General features: G+C 41.8%; 1 protein-coding gene and 1 pseudogene across 1 annotated transcript in view; one reads left to right on the top strand and one right to left on the bottom strand.

The window, feature by feature from the left end:
• TBC1D1 (TBC1 domain family member 1) overlaps positions 1 to 24,775 on the bottom strand; it is a 243,683-nt gene that overhangs the window by 115,426 nt on the left and 103,482 nt on the right. The window contains 5 exon segments of the mRNA XM_010365815.2: positions 2,938 to 3,070; positions 3,960 to 4,064; positions 6,146 to 6,235; positions 9,633 to 9,860; positions 9,862 to 10,098. Coding sequence (XP_010364117.2) covers positions 2,938 to 3,070; positions 3,960 to 4,064; positions 6,146 to 6,235; positions 9,633 to 9,860; positions 9,862 to 10,098 — 793 coding nt within the window.
• LOC104664358 lies at positions 15,779 to 17,810 on the top strand (annotated as a pseudogene).

The raw sequence follows: 24,775 nt of genomic DNA, 5'->3' as shown, positions 1-24,775 counted from the left end.
CCGTAAAACTGTTTATGTAATAACTGGCACTTCTTCTAATGATGTGCCCTCTACACTTTTAGAAATGAGTTCCGTCGTGTAGGTAAAACATACCCCCACCAGACTTCTAATTGTACTATTTAAGAATGTTCTGGCGTTAGTAGAGTTTTGTGCCTTGGTTGGATTTTATCAGGTGAAAGATGGATCAAATGATTAATTCCAAAACAACAGCAGCAAAATCTACCCTGATCAAACTTTTGAGCTGTAACTTTCTGAAAGCTAAGCCAGACCAAAGAAAGATTTATCAAGGGGAGCGCTGGAAGCATTCCAGTTCCTGCAGATCGTGATCTGCTTTATCTTCAAGGCCAAAGTCATTGCTGGCTTTTTAATAAGCTCTTAAGGGGCATTTCTGTCATCGTTTACCTTATCTTGACAACCACTAAGGAAAGAGTTAGTGATCCTCTTGGTTGGGAACTCTCGTTAAAGCAAACGTTTTCTTGTTCTCAGATATATTTTGTGTAATGTCAGCAAATAGTAACAACATGGAAAACACAGTTGAATATATTAATCATGTTTCTTCATTTTAAAGAGCACTGTAATGCCACAAATGACCCTTCCCAGACCTTAAGATGTCAACTGTTATCTTATTTAAAAAGGGAAACAGATACCACTTCACATCTATCTGGATGGCTTTCATCAAAAACAAAACAAAACAAAAACAGAAAGTAGCAAATTTTGGCGAGGACGTAAAAGAACTGGGGTCCTCACCCATTGCCAGTGGGATTGTAAAATGGTGTGGCCACTGTGAAACAATACAGCAGGTCCTCAAAAAAATTAAACATAAAACCACCACATACCCTAGCAGCTTCGTTTCTGGATATATATCCAAAAGAATTGAAAGCAGGAACTTCAACAGGTATTTGCACATCAGCATTCACAGCAGCATTATTCATACGACAGTCAAAAGGTGGAAGGACCCCAAATGTCCATGGACGAGTAAATGGATCAACAAAACGTGCTACACGCTTTTGGAATGGAATACTATTCAGCCTTAAAAAGGCATGAAATTCCGACAACGCTACGGTACACATGAATCTGGAAAACATTATGCTAAGTGAAATAAACCAGAAACAAGAAGATAAATATTTTATGACTTTGCTTATATGAAGTTACCTAGAAACAGAACGGATGTTGCCAGAGGTTGAGAAGGAGCAGAGCTGGCATTTAATGAGTTTCAGTTATGGAAGATGAAAAAGTTCTGGAGATGCTGGTGATGAGGACCGCATAACAATGTGAATGGACTTAATGCCACGGAAGGGTATACTTACAAAAAGGTTACAATGGTAAATTTTGTGTTACATATATTTTTACTATAATTTTTTTAAAAAGGAAAATTGGATCTAAATAGCAATGTTGTCTTTACAAAATTATAGCTTATAATAAACATTCCTTTTTTTTTTTTTTTTGAGACATCTTGCTCTGTCACCTAGGCTGGGAGTGCAGTGGCACAATCTCAGCTCACTGCAACCTCTGTCTCCCGGGCTCAAACGATTCTCCTGCCTCAGCCTCCCAAGTAGCTGGAATTACAGGCACACACCACCATGCCCAGCTAATTTATGTATTTTCAGTAGAGACGGGGTTTCACCATGTTGCCCAGGCTGGTCTTGAACTCCTGACCTCAGGTGATCCACCTGCCTCGGCCTCCCAAAGTGCAGGGATTACAGGTGTATAATAAACATTCTCCAAACATGAGAAATGATCAAATTTTTGTTTTCTTTTCACAATAACATGGGTTATTTAAATCATGTGACCTCCACAAGTCCCCCAAAAAATTTTAGAAATCCTCCCATAAACAGAAAACACAAAACCAAGAACAGAGAGGTGAAAACTCCTTCACCTTCCAGATGCCCTCAGATAAACATATTACCACTCCCTTTCACTGTTACCTGGTTCTGTCCTCTCCCCTGGCCCCTCCCTGCAGTCCCAGAGACAGAGACTCTCACTTCCTGCCTCAGGTGGACTCCCCACTCTTGTTCAAAAGGAACCCTCTCCGTTCCATTCAGATTCATTTGGCCCCTCCCGCCCCTTGGGCTCTGAATTCACTCAAACCTCTCCAGTTCTGAAAAAGGCAAAGTTAGCTGCAATCCCCAGGTCTTCCCCCAGTATGGCCTTCTCCTGGAAATGCTTGGTGGCAGGTAACAGGGCTTTACCGCCTGGGGTGAATCATGGGCTCACAATACACTAGTTTATTCCTAGACATCTCTAATCCTCAATTTACTTATCTGCAATATGTGTAAAATGAATAGTCCCTTTTCCTCCCACAAATGTGGTGAGGATTAAATAGATAACAGAAAGCACCTAATATATTTTCTGGCAGATCTTATTCAATACACATTAGCTACACATCATAACATTTATTACAGTTTCTCCCTAAGCCAGGTTTCTAGAAGTACTGTTCAACACTAATAGTCACATTTCTTTTATTTCTTTCCATTTGCTCCTCAACTGCAACCTGTTTTGTGCTACCTCGTCTCCATTCAAACTGTACTAGCAGCGGTTACTAATGACCTTGTAATGGAGAAACCGGTACAAGTTCCTTAGTTTTTATCTTTCTAGATATCTCTGCAGTGGCCAGTATGACTAACCACTCACATAATCTTGATAAACACTAGGCAAATGGTTTGGTAACCTGTTTCCCTAACTCCTCCTCCACCTTCAGAATACCCTGGAGGGAGGTGGCAGAAGGGGGTTCTGAGTTCTTATCTTTGTATCACCAGCATCCGGCACAATTCCTGACACACAGAAGACACCCACTACACGCTGTGAGTCCACCTACAATCACTGTGACTAACACAAGCCTCTGTTAGGCAGAATCTTCCAACAGATGAGTATCACCTAAAGTTCTCCAGGGACCTTTAACTCCCACTGTGTTCATGCTGGAAAGGGTCCGCTACTCACCCTCTATCCTCTCGCAGAGTTTGTGCAGGCCCTGCAGGGGGCAGCCCTCGCACAGCTGGGCTGGCGCCTTAGCCGTCTGCTGCACTGCGGCTACCGTGAAAGCCTGTTTCAGGGTCATCATAATTTCGTCAACCTAATCAAAGAGAAGAGAAGTTGTAGCCACCAAAAAGTCAACTTGAAATTAGCTGGGCTGAGATGTCAGATAATCTATGGAAAAGACTTTTTAAGCTTTTAAGAGTTTTCTGTACTACTCTTCACAGTTTGACAGATAATAATTGGAATAACGGCTAGGATTACAGTCTGAAAATACTACAAGGATGCTCAAAGCTCTCAAAGCAGGTAAGGTAAATGATATGGTTTGGCTGTGTCCCCACCCAAATCTCATCTTGAATTGTAGCTCCCATAATTCCCAGGTGTCATGGGAGGGACCCAGTGGGAGGTAACTGAATCATGGGGGTGGGTCTTTCCTGTGCTGTTCTCATGATAGTGAATAAATCTCACGAGATCTGACGGTTTTATAAAGGGCAGTTCCCCTGCACAGGCTCTCTTGCCTGCTGCCATGTAAGACGTGCCTTCGCTCCTCCTTCACCTTCCGCCATGATTGTGAGGCCTCCCTGGCTATGTGGAACTGTGTCCATTAAACCTCTTTCCTTTATAAATTACCCAGTATCACGTATGTCTTTATTAGCAGTGTGAGAATAGACTGATACAGTAAAAACTAAAACTACAAACTACTGAGAAAAAAGGCAAACTCCTTTGATTAGATGTCTAAAATGACACTGTAAAATGCTAGACCAGAGGGTGACACTGAGCAAGTTCTTCTGAAATAAAAAATATAAAATGCATACCCAATTAAGCTTCAGATGTGTATTAGCTACTTACTAAATAGTCATAAGTAAATAACTAAAGACAAATAATGATATGTCAATGACTATCTGGTTTTCCTAAGGACAGAAAAATCAGTGGAGCTAAAATTCCTTGTAAAGAAGGTTCCAAGGTAAGAATTGCTTGTCCTCTCTCACCAGAGCCTCATTTGTGCACTGAAACACGTAACAGACAAAATGAAAGCCGCCACCTCCAGAAGACTCCCGGCAGATAAATCCAAAGTGGTCCACATGTCTGATGCCCTGTCCAAGGGAGAGAATGAGATGTTCAGGTGTATCCAGAAGACGCACCATCATCAGAAATGCACTTCAATATTTACACAGCACAATTTTATTTTATTTTACTTTTTATTATTTTTTTGAGACGGAGTTTCACTCTTTTTGCCCAGGCTTGTGTACAATGGCGCAATCTCAGCTCACTGCAACCTCTGCCTCCAGGGTTCAAGTGATTCTCGTGCCTCAGCCTCCTGAGTAGCTGGGATTACAGGCGCCCGCCACCACACCCAGCTAATTTTTGTATTTTTAGTAGATATGGTGTCTCACCATGTTGGTCTCGAACTCCTGACCTCAGGTGATCCACCCGCCTCAACCTCCCAAAGTGCTGAGATTACAGGCGTGAGCCACTGCGCCTGCCTAGGGAGCACACTTTTAAAGAGCACTAGAAAATTACTATTTTCTCTGATATTTTAAAATTTCAAAAAGTCCAAAAACATCTCAAATACAGTTGGTTTACTAGAATGTTCCTTTGATTACCCCCACAACAATAAGAGAACTAAGATCTGAAAATTCAAGTTTTCATGCTCATTTTAGTATTCGATTGTTGTTTCGTTTCAGACGTAGGTATTAAAGAATAAAAACCACTCAAAAAATCAAAGGCAGACCAGAGATTCATGAAGAAACACAACTATGCACATACACACGTGTATGTGCATGCATGCACACACACCCAAAGGTTAAAAAAAGATTTAAAATATATTTGTACTCCTAAAATAAATAGGTAAATATTGAAGTGAACTGGAATAAAGAAAGAGTCAAAAAATATATGCATGCAGAGTAGAGGAGCTTTTAAACATATTAGGCCAAGGCTCTACCATAGAATCATAAGAGCTATTTTTAATAAATGTTAATATGTAAACATGTTTTTAAATCATCAGCTATCAGAGGCACCTTAATACAGATAAAACATCTGCCATAAATATTAATACATCAATGTATTCTGAAAGCATCAGCACGCAGAGATAGCTGCACGTGCTGATAGCTTAATGTTCAGGTAATCATATAAACTTTAAGCTACACTCTTTTGGAAATTATAAAGCTATCACACGAAAATGTAAACATTTAACATTAATACTCAACAGAAACAGCAGCAAATCAGGATAAAAACTCTATGGGTAATCTTACTTTCAGGCCAAATATTTTCCAATAAATGAGCAATCATCGACATGCTTTGCCATCTCAATTAATATTCTCCAATAGCAAGTTAAGCATAAGCTAGAGGCTACAACTTAAGGAAATATGATTTAGAAAAGCTTTTTGTCAATGGTTCCCTATTTAATCTATAAAGAATATTCTTTATTTACACATTTTGCAGAAAAGTCCCTTTTGAATATTTAAGTAGATCACATTATAAATCAACACTGACATTTTCTTATTTTATCAATTATGAAAATGAAAAATCCAGAGTTTAAAAAAAAATAAGCAAACATAACCTTAAGTGATCTCGTATTTGTTAGGAAGATCCTGAGTAAAACTGACATAGCTAATCTTAATTGATAGATTCTTCCAAAATCTCTCTATGAAACAAACCCCTGGAAGATTATCAAGAAAAAAGTTTTCAAGTAGACACTGTACTTTGAGTAGAACATTCTCAAAGATAAGCACTATCTATATTTGAAGGGAGAAGAAATACTGATAATTGGTACCCAAAAAGTTATAAATTTTTGTAAAGTAGAAATATATCTAATAAAAAGACACATTTGTATGAAATGTGTAAATATATATGTGTAATATGCACAAAGACACACACACATGCATCTGGAAGTCATGACTGTGGACCATTACTACCAATAACTGAGAAAATTAAAAGTAGATCTATTTTGTCCATTAGTGTTGCTAAGAGCAAATTTCTTAATTTCAAAATTATATTCATAATTTACCTTAACATACCAAAGCAAAGGAGAAAGAAAAGCGAAACACAAATCAAGTACAGTACTTAGAAAACATACACCTTGTAACCTTTAGCATTTCTGTTACATGACAGATATTACAGAAATCCATTTAAAAATTCCATTGCAATTGAATTTTAAAAACCCATCTCCATTTACCTGAGAGCAAAAGGATATCTCCTTAAAATTTTTCTCCAATGCTATTTTTTTGGTGTCAGGACTGATGAGGTAAACTTCAGACTGGCCAATCTTAAAAGACAAACAAAAAAAATCTAGCTTTTCAAACTTTCTCGTTTTATGACCTATAAAAATAAAGAAAAGGGGCAAGCTCCTATAAAATTCTGACTCTATCACTGTAAAAATCATTTCAAAGGTTCCCTCTGATCCTCTGGATTTCAGGTCACACTGGACATCTATCAGTGCCTTCACCTACATAAGACAGCAGTCTTCCTTGAGATGAAAGAACCGGATATCCAAAAGTTAGCAACAGGCCTCAAGATCCACACATCCCCTAAAAACTGAGGTCTTCACATAAGTGAACCTTCCAGAAAACAGAATCTACTCTTTGAAAGCTTCCAAGATACTTTTGAAATGATTTTTACTGACAAGTCTTTTTAAATTGTTGTTAAAATAATCTACCATTTGTATAGTACATATTACATGTGAGGCATTCACATACACTAGTGACTGGGCCTTTTCAAGTTAGAGTCTGAGCATCAATTACAATCCTCTTACTGCCTTGGGACATGCTAATAGACATGCATTATAGGAGACTGCTGTGTTGCAATACTCATCCTACTGTGTGTGCACATGCCCCTGCAGGCTGTGAAAGCCTGCCTTTTAGACTCCATGTCTCCGGAGCGCTAAGCTTCTTGCGTTTCAGTGTAGTTGGTTTCTATAGCTCTAGTTTATCCTCAGGACCAAGAAGTCAGTGGTCACATCCTGATGCTGCCACTCTAACTCCCAGACCCATCTCCTCCTCTAAACACTCTACATTCTGATGTTAAAGACAGATCAGATACACAAGCTTGTTGGAAACTGGGGTGTAAGTCAAAGGGAATTCTATTCTCAGTGAGAGAGCCCAAGAAACATGTATTCTGTTTGGGGCGTGGACTCTGCACTCTGAATTGTTTTTGCACACTTACTGTTTCTGAACTGTATTTCAGCCAGCAGAGAGTGGCAGGTAGCCTTTTACTCTCATCCTTCCATGGAGAGCAAGGATGATGAAAAACTAATTCATTTTTAACATGCAACATCTTTCTAAATTAGACTGTGTCTCTCTAGAATAGGAGCCAACACAATATCCTCCTTATTTGTAAATAACGAATAAATATCTATCTATTTGGAGTATGTTTAGCCTCTTTACAAGTCACTGTCTTTACCTACATAGTGAAGATAGTCCTTACTTGTTTTTAAAAATAACCTTCAAAAATCTCATAAGGTGAGAGGCTCCAAGGCATTATCATTTGGCTGTGGCTGGGTTGAAAAGAGCAAGTCAGAATCTAAAGTTGGGTGGGGCTCCTGAGATCCCTCTCCTTCCCCATGACATCCAAAGGATGATACATCCCATTAATTTGACTTTCTGCATGTCTGTCTCTTCCATTCCCACTGCACTTCATAACCCTACTATCTCTCACCTGGACTACCACAACAGCTTCACTCCCCTCCCCACCCTACTCTTGCCCTCCCCCAAGTATCCTGGCTCTGTAGCCAAAGATATTTCACACTGTGTTTTAAAGCATGCAGTGACTGCCCACTCCTTTCAGGATAAAAAACAAAACCCTGACCGAGACCCATGAAGTTGTGCCTAATGAACACAGCTTTTGTGGGGCTGCCTCCAGGCTCAGCCCCATCTCTATGCACCATCGTTCCTTGTTTCCAGTGCAGCCATCTGGACTTATTTCTCACCCAACAGGTGTCTACAGAGCACAGCTGTGCTCTAGGCACTAGCAATGACAACAGTGAACAGAGACATGAAAATCCATGCCCTCTTGAAGCCTAACTTCGTGGGGGCATGTGGGACATAAAATGTTTTACTTGTTTATTTGTAATTGTATCAAATGGTGAAAGTGCAATGGAGAAAAACAAAGCAAAAAACCTGGAAGTGAGGTTGCTACTGGCCTTACTGATACGATTATTCCTCCATGTCAACATTTCAGGCAGAGACCTAGAGGAAGCAAGAGGAGGTAAGACCGCAACAACTGAGGGAAGAATGCTGAGCAAAGGAGGCACTCAGGCCTCTGGGATTCTCCAGGCACCAGGCGCCACCCCTGCCTTTAGGACCTTCTCATCTGCTGCTCTGTGGGCCCAGAAGACCTTCCCAGGTGGCCACAATGAAACCTTGTGTTAGGTAAAAATCACTTTCTCAAAGAAGCCTTTCCCGATTAGCCTGGGAAATGCTCTCCGGTATCCTGTACCTCTCCTCCACAGCATTTACCACAATTATAATTAGATAATTATTTGTGCACTCAGTTGCCTGTCTCCTTTACTGGAATCTAAATTCCATGTGGGCAGAGACCATACTTGTTTTGTTCACGGTTGCATTTCCAGCATGTGGCAAGGGACGTTAGCACAGCAGTCAAACAGTTAGTACTTATAAATAAATGCAGGGAGCAGCTTTCTCAATGTCACCAAGGAAGTTTTTTTAAAAGACACAGATCACAAATTAAAGCACAAATCTGACTACGCTTTTCGGTACACTAGATTAATGGTCAAAAGATGAAAACATCAGCCCTATTTACCCTTGGGTGCACCCCCTCGGTTTTAAACCGGCACACATCCACACTTCACTAACCTAGGTAGCCGGTTTTTTACCCCCTGGCCATCTCACTTGTGTCCTGAATTAGACACAAAAAGGGGACTTTATATTTAAGGTAATTTTGTTCTCTACAGAATGTCAGTCAGCATTAAGTCAAAGAGGAGGCCAAGGAAAAAACTAGATCCTCCATTGTTAGAGACGGGCTCGCTACTGGGACAGCTCCACACCTCATCCATTCAGCCCCGGGGGGCTCCCAGGGAGGGCACACCCACTCAGAAGAGCCCGGGTCAGCATGGAACCAGGAACCCCACCCACCTGGGACAGCCACTGCCACCCCCATCCAGTCCTTTTCTAGCATTTGGCTATTTAACTTTTTTTCTTATTAAAAAAAAAGTAAGCAATTGGCTAAATTTTCATTTTGGGTATAAATTTCAAATATAATGTCACTCACAAAGCCACTCATCCTGATTAGCAAAGGGTAAATGTTTCATAAATAAAAATATTAACAGTAGACAGGGTGTTTTCCAACTAAAAGATTCTGTTGAAATATATCCTCTGAAATTCATATTTATTTTTAAAATCTCTCTGCTGGCTTTATTTACACGTTTTCACTGTTCTTTCCACACTGAAAAGGTGTCTTTATAATTACGGGGTGAGATAAAAATGACACATGGGCATGAGATGGATCTCTGTTTCTCCCTGATAACTGTAAAGGCTTATGGCTAAAGGAAGGATCTTATCCTAAGAATAGAATTGTTCAGCATGAAAATATATGGATTCACACATAAATCAAAAGCAATTGACTAAGAATCTTCACTCCGTAAAGGAGATTTTCTCTTGAACGCGTATGGCAGACTGGGGCTGTGCACGAGCTGGGTGATATTTTACCGTGAAGAGCATAGTTCGATTTTCCTCGATATCTGTGGGCTGCACAATATTGTGTCCGCTAATGAGGTGGTTCTCAATGTCGCTCTCCTCGAAGGAGCTGAAGAAGCCGCTGCTTCGGAGCCCCCCATCCTGCAGCTCCTTCCTAAAGGCCAGCGAGCGCAGGCCGGGCTGGGAGAAAGACTTGCGCATGGGCCTGCGACCAGGCTCCTGGCTCCCTGTGGGCGCGGCACTGGGGCGGGACGGGGCGGGGGCTCTCGGACCCCCGGCTGCCGCTGACGTGATTGAACTTCTCGATGCACTCGTCAATCAAGGCCGGCGGAGCCTTCTTGTGCGCCACTGTCACGCGGCCGCAGAAGAGCACCTCGAACTTCTTGGAAAACGTGTCATCGAACTCGGAAGGGCAGTGCAGCTCCTCCTGCCGGGCGATCTTCCCCGCCTGACGGATGGAGCTGATGATCTCAGGCACCTGCCGAGAGAGGGAGGAGTGTTATTTGGAACATGCAGTGTGGCTGGCACTCACGGAATGAATGCACCATGCTCTCTCGGGGCGCACTGCTGGCTACTCCACTGCGGAGCACTGGGGGAGGAGCCCACAGCAGGGGACTAGGAATGTCTTTCCACGGGAGGTGAACACACAGCTTGCACAGGGAAGAGAAGGGGGACACTTACGAAGTACCTCTTACATGCCAAGGGCTGCGCTAGAGGATTTACATGCCCGCAGCATCCTGCAAGGTTCAACCACCAGCCCCGGGATACAAACAGCCCAACCTAGCAGGCCTTGTATTCAAGCCCAGGTTGGTCCCACTCGAAAGCTAAAGGTCCCCTCTGGAGAAGCTGTGGCCTCCCAGAGAAGTCTGTCTCCAACGTGGTTCACAAAACATGACTCAATTATTCTAGATCTCATGGCAGTATACTTTGGAAAGTCTTCTTTAATAAATGGTGGGATGAAGACCACAAAGGCTCTGAAATTATCCATAAATTGTTTATTCAAATCCCAGCACCATTATTTCCTTCCATGACAACTCAGTCCTATATTTCCTAGCAGGTGAATAGTGACTAGTATGTCAACAAAGCTAGGAGGTTTTAATCAAGGAGTGAGCAACTCATGACTAATATTATCACAGCAAATATGCTCACTAGGGCTTCTTCACAAGGAGACTATAAAGCTTTTGGTTTCTAATGTTTAAAATCATGATTAAAAGAATCTACTAAAAGATCTCATCTGCCACGGTGTTGTCCCTACTGCTACATCCTCTCATCATTAACCTCTGAGAAGGTTCTTCAAAGCAGCATTAGACATAAAGATGAATCCGCACGGCAGTGAATGAACAGCTGTGCAACTGCTCAGATGATGGACAGCCACAACACTAATATTTGTGGCCAGGCATGGATTTAAACAAGGCTAAGGCAGGCATAAATTTAATCTTCAAAAGGGCCTACTTTTTGTTACGACCTAACACCTAAACCAATTTTTTCCATTTTCTATGTAAGGAAAATTCAGTTTAAGGCCCAATACCCACAGGCCCAATGTCTTTTTAACATTATAGAGAAATTTTTAAAATCCCCTTTCCAATTCAGGTCAAAGGTCAACACATACAGTAAAGGAGGTGGTTTTAAATTTTAAGAGTATCCTTGTATTCAGTGTTCATGACTTAATTCCCAAACCCAATGACTCGAAAGATTTTTCTCTTTGTGATTTCATATCAAATACACCTTAAAGATCTCTCTGCCATAAAGATTATGATCTATCCTTTCAAGGTATTTTATCTACAAAGAGTCAAAAGATCTTTAGGAAAGTTTTATATTTTAAAGAACTGATTCCTGATGAGACCTAAATGATTTTAAAAGCCAAAATTTCAGCCAGGCGTGGTGGCTCACGCCTATAATCCCAGCACTTTGGGAGGCCAAGGCGGGTAGATCATGAGGTCAGCAGTTTGAGACCAGCCTGGCCAACATAGTGAAACCCCATCTCTACTAAAAATACAAAAAATTAGCTGGGCATGTTTAGCTGGGCGTGGGGGTGGGTGCCTGTAATCCTAGCTGCTTGGGAGGCCTCAGCAGGAGAATTGCTTGAACCTGGGAGGCGGAGGTTGCAGTGAGCCGAGACTGCGCCATTGGACTCTGGCCTGGGTGACAGCGCAAGACTCTGTCTCAAAAAAAAAATAGCCAAAATTTCAATAGGTCAAGCATCTGTCTGCACTTAGCACTCACTTGGTTATAGCCCACTTTTATACTGCCAAATAATCATACATCACGCAGAGGCCTGAAAACTGTTGGTCAATTATAAAAAGAGGAGAGAGAGAAGAGAATATAAAGTCTAGGTTTCATTCACATCTTTGCCAATGGTTCACAACAGAAGCCTGGTAAAAACTTAGCCACAGTTAGACTGGGCATGTTAGTGTACGCCTGTAAATCCCAGCACTTTGGGAGGCCAAGGCAGGCAGATCGCTTGAGCTCAGGAGTTCAAGACCAGCCTGGGCAAAATGGCGAGACCTCGTCTCTACACAAAATACAAAAATGAGCCAGCCGAGGTGGTGTGCACCTGCAGTCCCTGCTACTCAGGAGGCTGAGGCAGAAGGATTGCTGGAGCCCAGGAGATGGAGGCTGCAGTGAGCCAAGACGGTACCACTGCACTCCAGCCTGGGTGACTGAGATCCTGTCACAAAACAACAACAAAAAAGCCATAGTGACTCTCCAAAAAAGAGTTTATAAGATTTTCCTGGTAAAAGTGATTTCTGTAAAGAACATTTGTCAAACAAAAATAATCAATTTATACAAGAACCCTGCCACACTTCTAAGCAAGTATATAAGATTATTTTAATAAGTCATGTGACTCTTCCCAATTACTAACCCCACTCTGAACAGAAAATTCAAACCTTATTCAGTCCTCTGAGGCTTATGAAAATACCTGACGTTTCTACATGCTGTGTCTTCCGCTGCATCTGAAGTGAGCAGTGACATCTTTCATTATATATCAAAGGGGAGAGAAAAATGTGTGAAGTCACATAATTTACTGGTGACTCAGTAGGAAATGGTACAAACAAAAAGGCGATACAAAGTCGATCACTTGACTGTTCCCTGGATTCCCAGGGTCAGAAGAAACTGAAGAATACATCATAACTTGGTCATGATAGAGGCTGTGATAGTTTTTCCAAGGACCAATCTCTCCTATCCTTTTCTCAAAATCTTAAAAAGACACACTTTAGTCAAAGACCAAAGTCTCTCTCTCCTTGCTCTGGTAAGTTTTAGTATTCAGGCATAATTGAGCTCAAGGTTCTCATGCTCAGGGTAAGGTGTGCCCTGTCATTCAGAAGCACCAAGAAGTTACACGTAATACAGATATAAAGGAGATAATTGAGGTCTAAAAACAAAAATCATTGGGATCCTGATCAGAAGACTAACAATTTCAGAACATTTGAAGGCGAAGGGCATACTGCCAAATATAGTTTCAACAACAAATTGCAAATAATTTAAAAAACCTAATGCCATTCAAACATTACTTTAAGTTAGTCAAGTATACTAAGAGACTAAAGGAAAAAATGGGTTCTACCTGTGTGTAAGTTTATAAAACCCTCTACCAGAATGGACCTGGAGCACTGTTTTCTTTTCCTCTTTCTTTTTTTGAGGCAGAGTTTCGCTTTCGTTGCCCAGGCTGGAGTGCAATGGCGCAATCTTGGCTCACTGCAAACTCTGCCCCCCAGGTTCAAGCAATTCTCCTGCCTCGGCCTCCTGAGTAGCTGGGATTATAGGCATGTGCCGCCACAATCGGCTGATTTTGTATTTTTTCAGTAGAGATGGGGTTTCTCCATGTTGGTCAGGCTGGTCTTGAACTCCTGCCCTCAGGTGATTCACCCGCCTCGGCCTCCTAAAGTGGTGGGATTACAGGCTTGAGCCACCGCGCCCGGCCTCTGGGGCACTATTTTCTAAAAAAATGAAGGCATAATGTCCACTCGTGGTAAAATCCTAAATTCTTTATCTTTATAACTCTGTCCTAGACTCACCTATTTGCAAGGAGGACTTGAGTCATTTACTTCATTTGATTTCTATACATTTTTCTAGGCATCTCTAGATGCCAGAGCCAGGGATTCAAAAATGTGACATGAATGTAAGTGAGTCCCTGCCCAGAGGAGGTTTAGTTAGAATCCTTTACAGTCACTGAGATGGGGCAAGTTGAGAGCCTGAACTGAGAACTAAGCCCTGAAGGCTGAGAGAAAGGCTGGATGAAAGATTCTGGAAGACAGGACCAACAGGATTTAGTGGTGCCCTGGCTGGGGGGCTGAGGACATTGAAGACGGGGCATGGTGCCAGGGCTCTGGCTTAGGTTTCTATGCGGATGGCTGTGCCACTAGCTTACAGAGGGAGTGCAGAGTGGAGAAGGTCTGGGGAGACAGTGCAACGAGTTCTGCTTTTGTCTACGCTAAGACCAGGAAGACTCGAAAGTAAAGGCATCTATCTAGCTGGGTAAGTGGGCCTAGAGTCCAAGACAGGGGCTCTAGACTGGACATGAGCAGCTCACATCTGGGAGGGAAAGTAAAGGAAGGGAGCCAAGACAGGTCCCTGGGATACCCCAACATTTCAGGTGCAGAGAAACTGAGGAATCGCAGGCAGAAAAGGACTGCGGGGGGAGGCAAAGATGAGCTTAGAGACGCCCAGAAAGGGGACACTCCATCTTCAAGAAAAGGAGTCAGCAACTTAGAATAGGCTGAGGGCTGAGAGAGCTGGCTGTAGCTTCTGCTCATACAGATAAGTAAAAATAAGTAAGGGGAAAGACAATACTAAACCCCCAAAATAAACATGCCTAACAGAAAAATATCCCCAAGTAAAACTTTATTTAGTCTAAAAGAACATATACTTCCAATTACAATATTTACTGCAAAAACACAGATCCTTTTAGGGCAAATACACGGAGGCCAGTGGATTTATTCCCACTGATATGATCTGGGTACTTTTAGCTGAAAATCTTTTTTTAGTTTTGTTGGAGCAATAGTATCTACGTCATTTCTGTTTGCAGACATTTGCAGACAAAGTAAATCATAACCAACTATTGCACAAACAAGAACCCAAAAAGCATCTTATTGGGACAGATTCAATAAGGGTGTGGGGCTTGGTTTTAATTTTCTTTTAACGAAGAAAGGGGCCTTATTTAGATACGTAAAAATTAAACTCTTCTTCTGCCAACCTATTTGAGTTTATACTAAAACTCAATTTTGAGAACAAATCTGCATTTTGCTCACAACCAAAACAAGTTTCTTTGTTCACATACTAACAAATGCACAGTAATGTATGAAGTTTCTGAAGCATGCATAAGTGAATACTGTTTCATATGTAGCCAGATAATGACATCCCAAGAGAATCAGAAATATTCAGTTCGTAAATAAAGTCCTTATTTAAACATTTGGGTCAACTTGCTTTCTAAGGATTTAGGGATTATAAAGGATTATAAATACATTGCAAGTGTAATTTTATTCACAAGGATTTAGGAAAGAGCTCCTGAAAGAGTATTTAGAATAAAAAGTAATTTTACTTTACATTTGCTGTTTTGTTTTTCATCAACTAGTAAGAAACAAATATTAAATAAATCTGAGGCACTGTGTATTGAAAATTCTAGCATTTTTCCCATTATTTGATAGTAACACATTCTAAGACTTCAAAAATATGGCCGGACACGTTGTGTTTTTTCCCTTAAATGAAATGCTTTCTCATTGTAAGGCGTTCAAATGAGCACTTCAAACAAAAAATATGCTATTAAATCCTTTTCCAGAAGGAACAGATTTGTGGTTTGTTTTTACTGACAAGTAGTCATTTGTATTTGTTGGTCATAAGGTAAAAAGGAAGGGAGTAAAAACGAAATTAAACCAAGTATTTCCTCACTCTATCTTACATGCCTTAAATTTCATGCAAAACACTTGAGAAAATATGAGTGCCTATTACTTAAATCATTTAAACAGAAAATACCATCAGACACTATCTAGATAGGACACAGGTAAACATTCATATTATGCAGCAGTTCAGCCTGACAGGACTAGGTTCAATCATGAAGATTTGAATATGCCTCCTCCAATGAGTAAGACATGATTCCCTCTGACTTCAGGAGGCTCACACGTATGTGATTTCCAATATAAGGTGACAGGTGCCAGAACACAAACATGGGCGAAGGCACAGAAGGCCGCTCCTGTGCAGAGGTCTGTCTTGTCTCTTTTGCTTCACACTGTGGTGATCTAATGCCTCAATGCCTGCTTCATACTTACAATTAGACAACAGGTCAGATTAATGTGTTACATCTTCCCAAGGAGAGATCAGGTGTCCCTGTTAGCTGGCTGAGGAGGCATCTGGGCAGAGGTGAAGTGCTAATGACTGTTAGCCCCTGACACAGGGGCCCCTCTTTCATCCCCTCTGCCTTATCTTTCTGTCCTTTCGGTCTTGATCTTTCATCCCACGTAAAACAGAAGTAGCATTATTCAGCTTCCCTAGTTCTGAAATGGCAAACTGGATAAGCTGTTAGTAGCTTTTCAACCCCACAGAGATAGTCTATGCAAACACAAAACACAGTTTATACTCCAAAATGATTGTGTAAAAGGTTCACTACAACCTCCTGACTGACCAACACCTTTCCACAAACATTTAAAACTATGAAACCACAAAAGAAGTAATCGAATGGCTGTAGGAGCTAAAAGAGGGTGGGAGGAGGTGAGAAAGAAAAAGGAAGATCACGCTGTAAGGATACAAAATTACTTTGTAGGTTTTCTAAAATAGTTTTTAAAACTTAAAACGCTGGGTGGCCAGCATAAACATAGATAGGCTTCATGGAATCACTGAATATTCAATCTGGATGAGAAAGAAAGTCCTCAAAGTCCAGCCCCTTCACTGAAAGCACTGACTCTCAACTGCAGCTGCCCATGAGAATGGCCAGGATTTTCAAACCCTGATGTCCAGGTCCACCCACCACAATGAAGCAGCCCGTTTGGAGGTGGGGCCCTCACTCACTCAGTTTTCAAAGTGACCCACCCTGGCTGTTCTAATGGGCAGCCAGACTCCAGAGGCCTGGCTTCATCACCTGTCCTTTGTCACATCCCAGGGAAGGCAGTGCTTCATAGGAAGGCCTCCTCCACATGCCACCCACAGCACCATCCTACCCTAATCCATTTCATTATGGAGGCCCTTGGCAAACTGTGAACAGCACGAAGGGCAGCCAAACTGCACAGATCCCTACCATGCTTACAGCAGAGATGAACAAACTGATGGAGACAAAAAAGACTGAATCTGTCTAGACAGAGGGAATAAAGAAGCGCATAAATGACTAAACAAGCAAAGTGGAAAGCAAGTGCTACAGAAGTACTAAGGAGGTTAAGAGGGTAGAGAAACGCAAAAATCGCAGAACAGGGTGCATTTCAAATAAGTCATTAAAAGCAGATAGGGGCAGGGAGCAGTGGCTTGCACCTGTAATCCCAGCACTTTGGGAGGCTGAGGTGGGTGGAGGATCACCTGAGGTCAGGAGTTCGAGACCAGCCTGACCAACAAGGTGAAACCCTGTCTCTACTAAAAATACAAAAATTAGCCAGGTGTGGTGGCAGGCACCTGTAGTCCCAGCTACTTGAGAGGCTGAGAGAGGAGAATCGCTTGAACCCGCAAGGCAAAGGTTGCAGTGAGTTGAGATCTCACCACTGCACTCCAGCCTGGGTGACAGAGCAAGACTCCGTCTCAAAAATTAATAATAATTAATTAATAAATAAAATAAAATAAAAAAATAAGCAAATAGGATGCCAAACATTTACCAAACCCTGCCCTTCTTAAAATAAAACCAGTCACAAGGTGTGGGTGAGGAAAGTCAACACCAGGGACTCCAGCTCCTTGTCACTCAAGAAATTTCTCTTTCAGAATATGCCTTGTACATGTCTTGTCTCAGTGTTTGGCTATTTGGTGAAGTCGCCAGGCCTACTGATTTCAAGTCTATGAAAGTGGTGACACTGTTTAGTGAACCACCCTTGGCCAAGAAGAAGCAGACTTATGACTGGGTATCCAGATGACAACACTTACCGGCACTCATTGGGACACTGGTTTCTTGGATTCTACAGAGATGAGCATCAGGATCTTAAGGATGAGCAAAGATGACTAAAGAAGCTTCATGGAAAGGGGAAACCAAAGAAAGGAAAGGGGAAAAGAGCAGCAAAAAAGAAATAGTGTTGGGCCGGGCGCGGTGGCTCGCACCTATAATCCCAGCACTTTGGGAGGCTGAGGTGGGCGGATCGCAAGGTCAGGAGATTGAGCCCATCCTGGCTAACATGGTGAAATCCCAGCTCTACTAAAAATACAAAAAAAATTAGCCAGACATGGTGGCGGGCGCCTGTAGTCCCAGCTACTTAGGAGGCTGAGGCAGGAGAATCGCTTGAATCCAGGAGGCAGAGGTTGCAGTGAGCCGAGATTGCGCCACTGCACTCCAGCCTGGGTGACACTGCAAGACTCCATCTCAAAAAAAAAAAAGCGGGGGGGCGGGAATAATGGTTGTCCCTCAAGAGGGAAAATTTCTTCCTCTGTGGCAGAGAGAAGAAAATGCATCTACTGTCTTTCCACATATTGGAGGAATGTCATCTTCCTAAATGAAGGTGATTTGGAGGTTATCATCTCCTTGTTGAAGTCTAATCTGGTTAAATGGTGACTGGTTTCTCGAACACACTTTAACTGTGCAAAATTATTTTGGCCTTGCCTGTGTAATGTAAGGTTTACCTAATTCTCTAATGAAATGAATACATTAAAAAAAAAAAGTCACCAAAGCCTCCTGGGATTCCAAATTGATTCTATTTTTTTCTCCATAAAAAAGGAGATTTAATAAAAATTTAGCTCGTATCAAAAATTTTTAACAACCAGAGCCAAACTGCAATTCATGTTTGAATGCTTGCACCTTATTCCCATGCCCTCTCTGCTCCCTGCTGTGTAAAATGAGAAAGGGCTGTAATCACATATAAGTGGACAAAGAAATAGGGCAAAAAACACGGGTGATTTGCAAAGTATCTACACAACGCCTCACACACGGGTCTAATATGTCACTCAGAGGTGATTGTGCTTCTCTGGAAACGTGGTTTTCTACCACGGCATCATGTCTTCTCCATGTCAGTCCCCTGACATGCCTGCAGTGGGACTGGAGTCACGCTCCAATGACTGGGGCCGCTGAGATGTCACATGGCCTTGCCCGCTCTCTGGGGTTCACAGCCAGCTTTGCTTACCTATAAACAGAATCCACCTCAATGAAAAACATAGCAAAGGAATCTTTTGGGTTTTAACCAGATCTCTGAGGGCAGGACTTCATTTCTAAGGTAAAAGATAAGGCTTTCCTCCCTCAGAGGAACTAAGGAGAAAAGAAAAGTTCTCTGTACAGGGCTCAGGCCAGAAGCCACAAGAAACAGAGATGTCCCCCAGGAGGCTGCACTGCTATCTCAGAAGCCAGGCTGGGGGATCACAAGCACACCCAGACATAAACACCAGGGAAGCAAAACATTGCTGAACACTTGCTACTGAAGCTGCAAAAAGCCTAGTCTTTCAAATCAAATCATAACCTTAATTCTCACATAATGTGCAATACCCAAGATCCAGGCAGAACTAGCCTCAGCCAGCCAGCACCTTACAATCTTACTCTGTGTATTTAAACCACAACAAGTGAGATCAGCTTATCAGAACTGGTGCAACTACTGAAAAATGTTAAGCTTTGCTCTTGCATGCTTCCCTTCCCTATCCTCCTGCTTTAAGAGGAAAACAAAGCACACATTTACATCTCTGGAGCGCCCTCCGCTTACATACACCCTTTTTCTGCATCCTGGGGCCTCCAATCCAAACGAGCACCAGTAGAAGTGTTGTTAGGCTCAACAGAAAGGTCAATCATTTCATAACCAAGAAGCTGCAAGACAGTTACTGCTGAACAGAAAGTTACTACTGGAGATGCAAGGAGAAGAACACTTTGCTTTATCCCTCCCCCTCCCTACCAGGGAGCCAGGTCAGACCCTTCTTCTGGGCTCGTTAAGTTGCTGCTGAGGCATCCTGCCTTGGCATAAAAGGGCCAACCTCAGGAACCAAGGAAAACAAACATTCATGTTTCACCTCTTTTCAATAATCTATCCTTTTTGAACACAGCTGCAGAATGCACTCTTTAATTATCTTCGGTTTCTAAAAATTAGTTCAATACACATCCACATAACAGAAAAACAGGAAAACATGAAGTTGCCCATTATCCCTGGAAACATCTACAGTTAACAATCTGGTTTTTCTGTTGTGTAGTTCTTTGTGTATACTTAATGGTAATTTCTTTACCAATTTTTTTAAGTGGGATCATAGTGTTCTGCAACTAACTTTTATCATCAAGGGCATATTTCGTTAGAACCCATATTAGAACCATCTCATTCTTTTCTGATAGGTAATTAAGGCATAGGTTTCATTAACTGCAAACACTGTACAAAAAGAAAGTACAAAGTTTCTTTTTTTTTTTTTTTTTTTTTTTAAGCATAATCAGGATCCATCAGGCACTCTGCTCAATAATAAAGCATTTTGGTAAATGTGTGATGAGTATCCCAACCTTTGCATAAACTGCCAGGACTGCTAAGTGCATTTCAGTTTAAGAAAACTGTTTAGTGTGTGCAGGTTGAGGGAGGGAGGCAAGTACAAAAATGAGAGTGAGCCCAATACTGCTTACTAGATCACAAACATTCCATTCGGAGGGAGCCAGGGATCTGGAGCAGGAACTAAAACAGAACAACCTTTAAAAAGGTAGAGATGAACTCCCGCTGCTGGTCACAGCTATCAGGAGAAAGTCAGCCCTAACTGCTAGGCAGCTGAAGCCACGAATCTGTGATGCTGACAGAACCTAGGGGGAACTCTGTAGCTTGGAATGTTGAAATAAGCTGCAAGCACTGCTTTGGGCAAGCCACTTGAGCTCTAAGAACCAGGCTCCTCTTCTATTAAAATGAGACATTACCAGCTACCTTGGAGGGTCATTTTGAGGATAAAATTAAATATGGAATGTGAAAGTTTAGCACAGAGCCTGGCCTATAATGGCTCCCAATAAATGCTAGCTGTTACCTTGATGTTTGTAAGGTAAGGAAAGGCCAACTCCTTTTTTTTTTTTTTTTTGAGACAGGGTCTTGCTCTGTTGCCCAGGCTGGAGTACAATGGAGTATAATGGGCACAATCATAGCTCACCACAGTCTCAACCTCCCAGGCTTGAGCGATTATCCCATTTCAGCCTCCCAAGTAGCTGGAATTGCCGGCGCATGCCACCATGCCTGGCTAGCTTTTTTGTTTTTTGTAGAGATGGGTTTTCACCATGGTGTCCAAGCTGGTCTTAAATACCTGGGCTCAAGGGATCCTGCCACCTCAGCCTCCCAAACTGCTGGGATTACAGGCATGAGCCACCAAACCTGACTGCCAACTTTATTAAAATAACAGTACCTAGAGGCAACAAGCTTACTATTATTCCATCTACCTTTCAGTACAGAACGAATAATAAATGACAAAAATAATTTCTATAATATCAGCAGACAATAGATAATGCCAATCATGTTCAAACCTTTGACCAAATTTCCAAACACCCTGTAGGCAACAAAACTCTCCTTCTCACCCCACCCTCAACTTTCCGGAAATCTCAAATATATGAGTATGAATGTTCTGATTAAAATGGGGCTGAGGAAACAGAACATGCCCCTCTCCTTCCTTCTGCCAGCCCTAGACATCATAAACACCCACAAGAACAGAGTGGGAGAACCACTACCTTACAAAATACACAAGGTCTGTGAGTGGTATCAAAAGATGCAATTACAACAAATTTAGTTATAGAGCTAATTGTATTTTATTCACGATTCATAAATCAGGGCAGACTCCATTCTACAAAATTGAAGGAAAGCTCCCAAAAGGCAATGGCAGAACAGTAGGTATTGGAAGATGAAAACAAAGAAACAGAATAGAAAAAGCTGACTGGTTAACATCAGGTTACTTCAGGCTACTTTTCTGTAAGGGCTAAATAAAGCAGAAGGGACTTCCTTGCTACGCTGCCTCAGGTAGACTGAAATCTTCTGTTTTCAGGAAAAACTGGTCTGTTCTAGGATCCATCTGCTTTCTTAACATTTCAGTTTGATTACATCACTTTTAGCATGAGTGACTCCATTTTGGTTTGGTATGTTTGGCTGGGGCCCAGTAGAGGAGCTCAGTCTAAACTAATGGCCACCCATAATTTTTAAGAGCGTCAAGCAGTTTTTATGGCACATCAAGGCAGCCCTCTAAGCCTCAGAACACAAAATACCTAAATTTCTTTTAGGTCAGCTCCCAGAGAGTAGGATTACTATCTATTTTGCTACTTATGTAGGACAAAGTGCCGAGTACACTGTCCGGCATACTGCAAGTATTCAATAAGTCTGTTCAATGTATAAATGATTGCAATGTAAAATGACCTAATGACTTCAAAGTTTTTAAGGAATGAGAAAGACATATTTCAAATAGGTCTTAGAAGAGAAAACCACCATAAATCTGTAAATCTCCAATACAATGCCTGAGTATAGTGGGCATACAACAAATATTTGCAGAAGAAACAGGTGCTGTAAAAATAGTAAACCAGAAACACGGGGAGTAATTCCTTTTGTATTATAAGATATTTTCTAGACAGCTGAAGACTTTGTGTCTGGCTATTTTTATTTTAAATATTTTCAGATGGGAACTGCTTAGTATATTTTTTCAAAGCCTACAGAGAATGCAGTTTAACCCTTTCTTTTTTATGGTGGGTATATATTACAATGCCCACAAGAGCAACTGAGGTTTTGTTAAACTGTGTGCTGCTGACTATATGGGATTAGTCTTAGGTGAGAGACAGCATCTCAATTACATACCCCACATTCCTACCAATCCTGAACGAATGCAGGCATGCTCTCTACCAAGCACACCCCAGGGACTGAAGCAAAGATTCTTCAACTTTTTGTGCCATAGACCCCTCTCACAGCTTGGTGAAGCCTATGGACACTGCAGAATAAAGTTCTCAAACGCATAAATTAGAACACAAGGGATGGCAAAAGATTCAATTATGCTGAAAGGGAATTATACTAATAATTATGATAGAGTACTAAGTGCTTATTGCCATATTTCACCAGATCAAGCAGCAAGTCAATAACCTACCATAACTCAAAGTAATGATGAGCACATACAGTATTTGAGAGGTATGTAAAACTGTAAGGCATATGGAAATAACTGACGTGATATCATGATATAATAAGAACTATTTGGTCTTGACACAAGAGCATCTAAAACCCTTGGCATTTCCTGAGGGAACTGGGTAATATTAGAAATGCCTTTTGTTACTCAGAATAAGCCCCTATCAACGGTACCTGAGTTCATGCTAATGAGGTGACTCTTTTGGGGCCCTAGATAGCTTTAGAATTGGCGCTGGCTGCCAGAGTAAACAACTTTGCGATTAGAGGGTTGGGATCTTCCCCCTACTCCTCAACCCCTATCTCCTGCGAGGGGAGAAAGGTGAATTAGTTACCAACGGCCAATGATTTAATCCATTATGCTCACATATTGGAACCTTCATAAAAACCCTTAAATGGTGGGATTCAGGGAGCTCCTGGGTTGATGAACTTACTGAGGTGTTGCTGGATGGCAAGCTCAACGAGGGCATGGGAGCTCCAAACACCCCAAAACCCCATCCCATACCTTGCCTTACGCATCTCTTCCATTTGGCTGTTCTTGAGAGGTATTCTTTCTTTCTCTCTTTCTCTCTTCTCTCTCTTTCTCTCTTTCTCTCTTTCTCTCTTTCTTTCTCTCTCTCTCTCTCTCTCTCTCTCTTTCTTTCAGACGGAGTCTTGCTCTGTCACCCAGGCTAGAGTGCAGTGGCGCAATCTCGGCTCACTGCAAGCTCCGCCTCCCAAGTTCACGCTATTCTCCTGCCTCAGCCTCCCGAGTAGCTGGGACGACAGGCTCCCGCCACCACGCCCGGCTAATTTTTTGTATTTTTATTAGAGACGGGGTTTCACCGTGCTAGTCAGGATGGTCTCCATCTCCTGAGCTCGTGATCCACCTGCCTCAGCCTCCCAAAGTCCTGGGATTACAGGCACGAGCCACCGCGCCCGGCCTTGAGTGGTATTCTTTATAATAAACCAGTAAATGTAAGTAAAGAGTGTTCTAAGTTCTGTGGGCCATTCTAGCAAATGACTAACCCTGAGGAGGAGGTCATGGGAACTTGATTTATAGCAGGTCAGTGGGTGTCTTGGGGCAGTCTCGTGAGACTGAGCCCTTAACTTGTGCGGTCTGTGCTAACTTCAGGTAGTTAATGTCAGAATTTAACTGATCACTGGAGACACAGTTGGTGACCAGAGAATCAGAGAAGTGGTTGTTGGTGTAGGGAAAACTCTGACACCTCTGATGTCAGAAGTGTTTACAGTAGAAGTAGAGTAGAAAATCATGGTACTGTGATTTTATTGATGTTATAGTCACAGGAACTGCTACAGGCTGAGTATCCCTAGTCCAAAAATCCAAAATCTAAATGCTCTAAAATTGGAAACTTTGGAGCACCGACATGACACTCAAAGGAAATGCTCATTGGAGCATTTTGGATTTTCAGATTTGAGATGCTCTACTGGTGAGTACAATGCAAATATTCCAAAGTCCAAGATCTACAACACTTGCTGGTCCCAAGCATTTCGGATAAGGGATACTCCATCTGTAATGCTACTGGGTTTGCTGACTACATTCAAAATCAAAGAAAATATTAGATTTTCAGTTACTGGTGAGTGAAAACAAAGATGTGAACTAAAGGAAGTCCAGGGGATGGGAGGTATCAGCTACATCTCAAAAATACAGTCACCACCACCACGAGTCACGTCTTGGGATCATGGTGCATATGTGTTGCATATATGAATAATGCAATAAAGCCAGCCCCACCACTACAGTGCAAACAAATCCACCTGAAAATGAGAAAGCCTCGCCAGATGCTATAGTCATCAAAGAAATTAATATCAACATGAAGAGCAAATTCAAAATTCAAGTGTCCATTGGTTAGAATAATGGAATTAATTTCTACACATTATAAATTCTTCATCAATACCAGCACATTACAATCTTTTCAAATGTTACAAGTACTCAATTTTAGTGTGATGTGATTTATTGCCTAGCTAGTCCTT

Source organism: Rhinopithecus roxellana, chromosome 2, assembly GCF_007565055.1.
Source record: "Rhinopithecus roxellana isolate Shanxi Qingling chromosome 2, ASM756505v1, whole genome shotgun sequence".
Classification (NCBI taxonomy): domain Eukaryota; kingdom Metazoa; phylum Chordata; class Mammalia; order Primates; family Cercopithecidae; genus Rhinopithecus; species Rhinopithecus roxellana.
The sequence above is the reverse complement of the archived record's forward strand: the minus strand, read 5'-3'. Positions and strand labels throughout refer to the sequence as shown.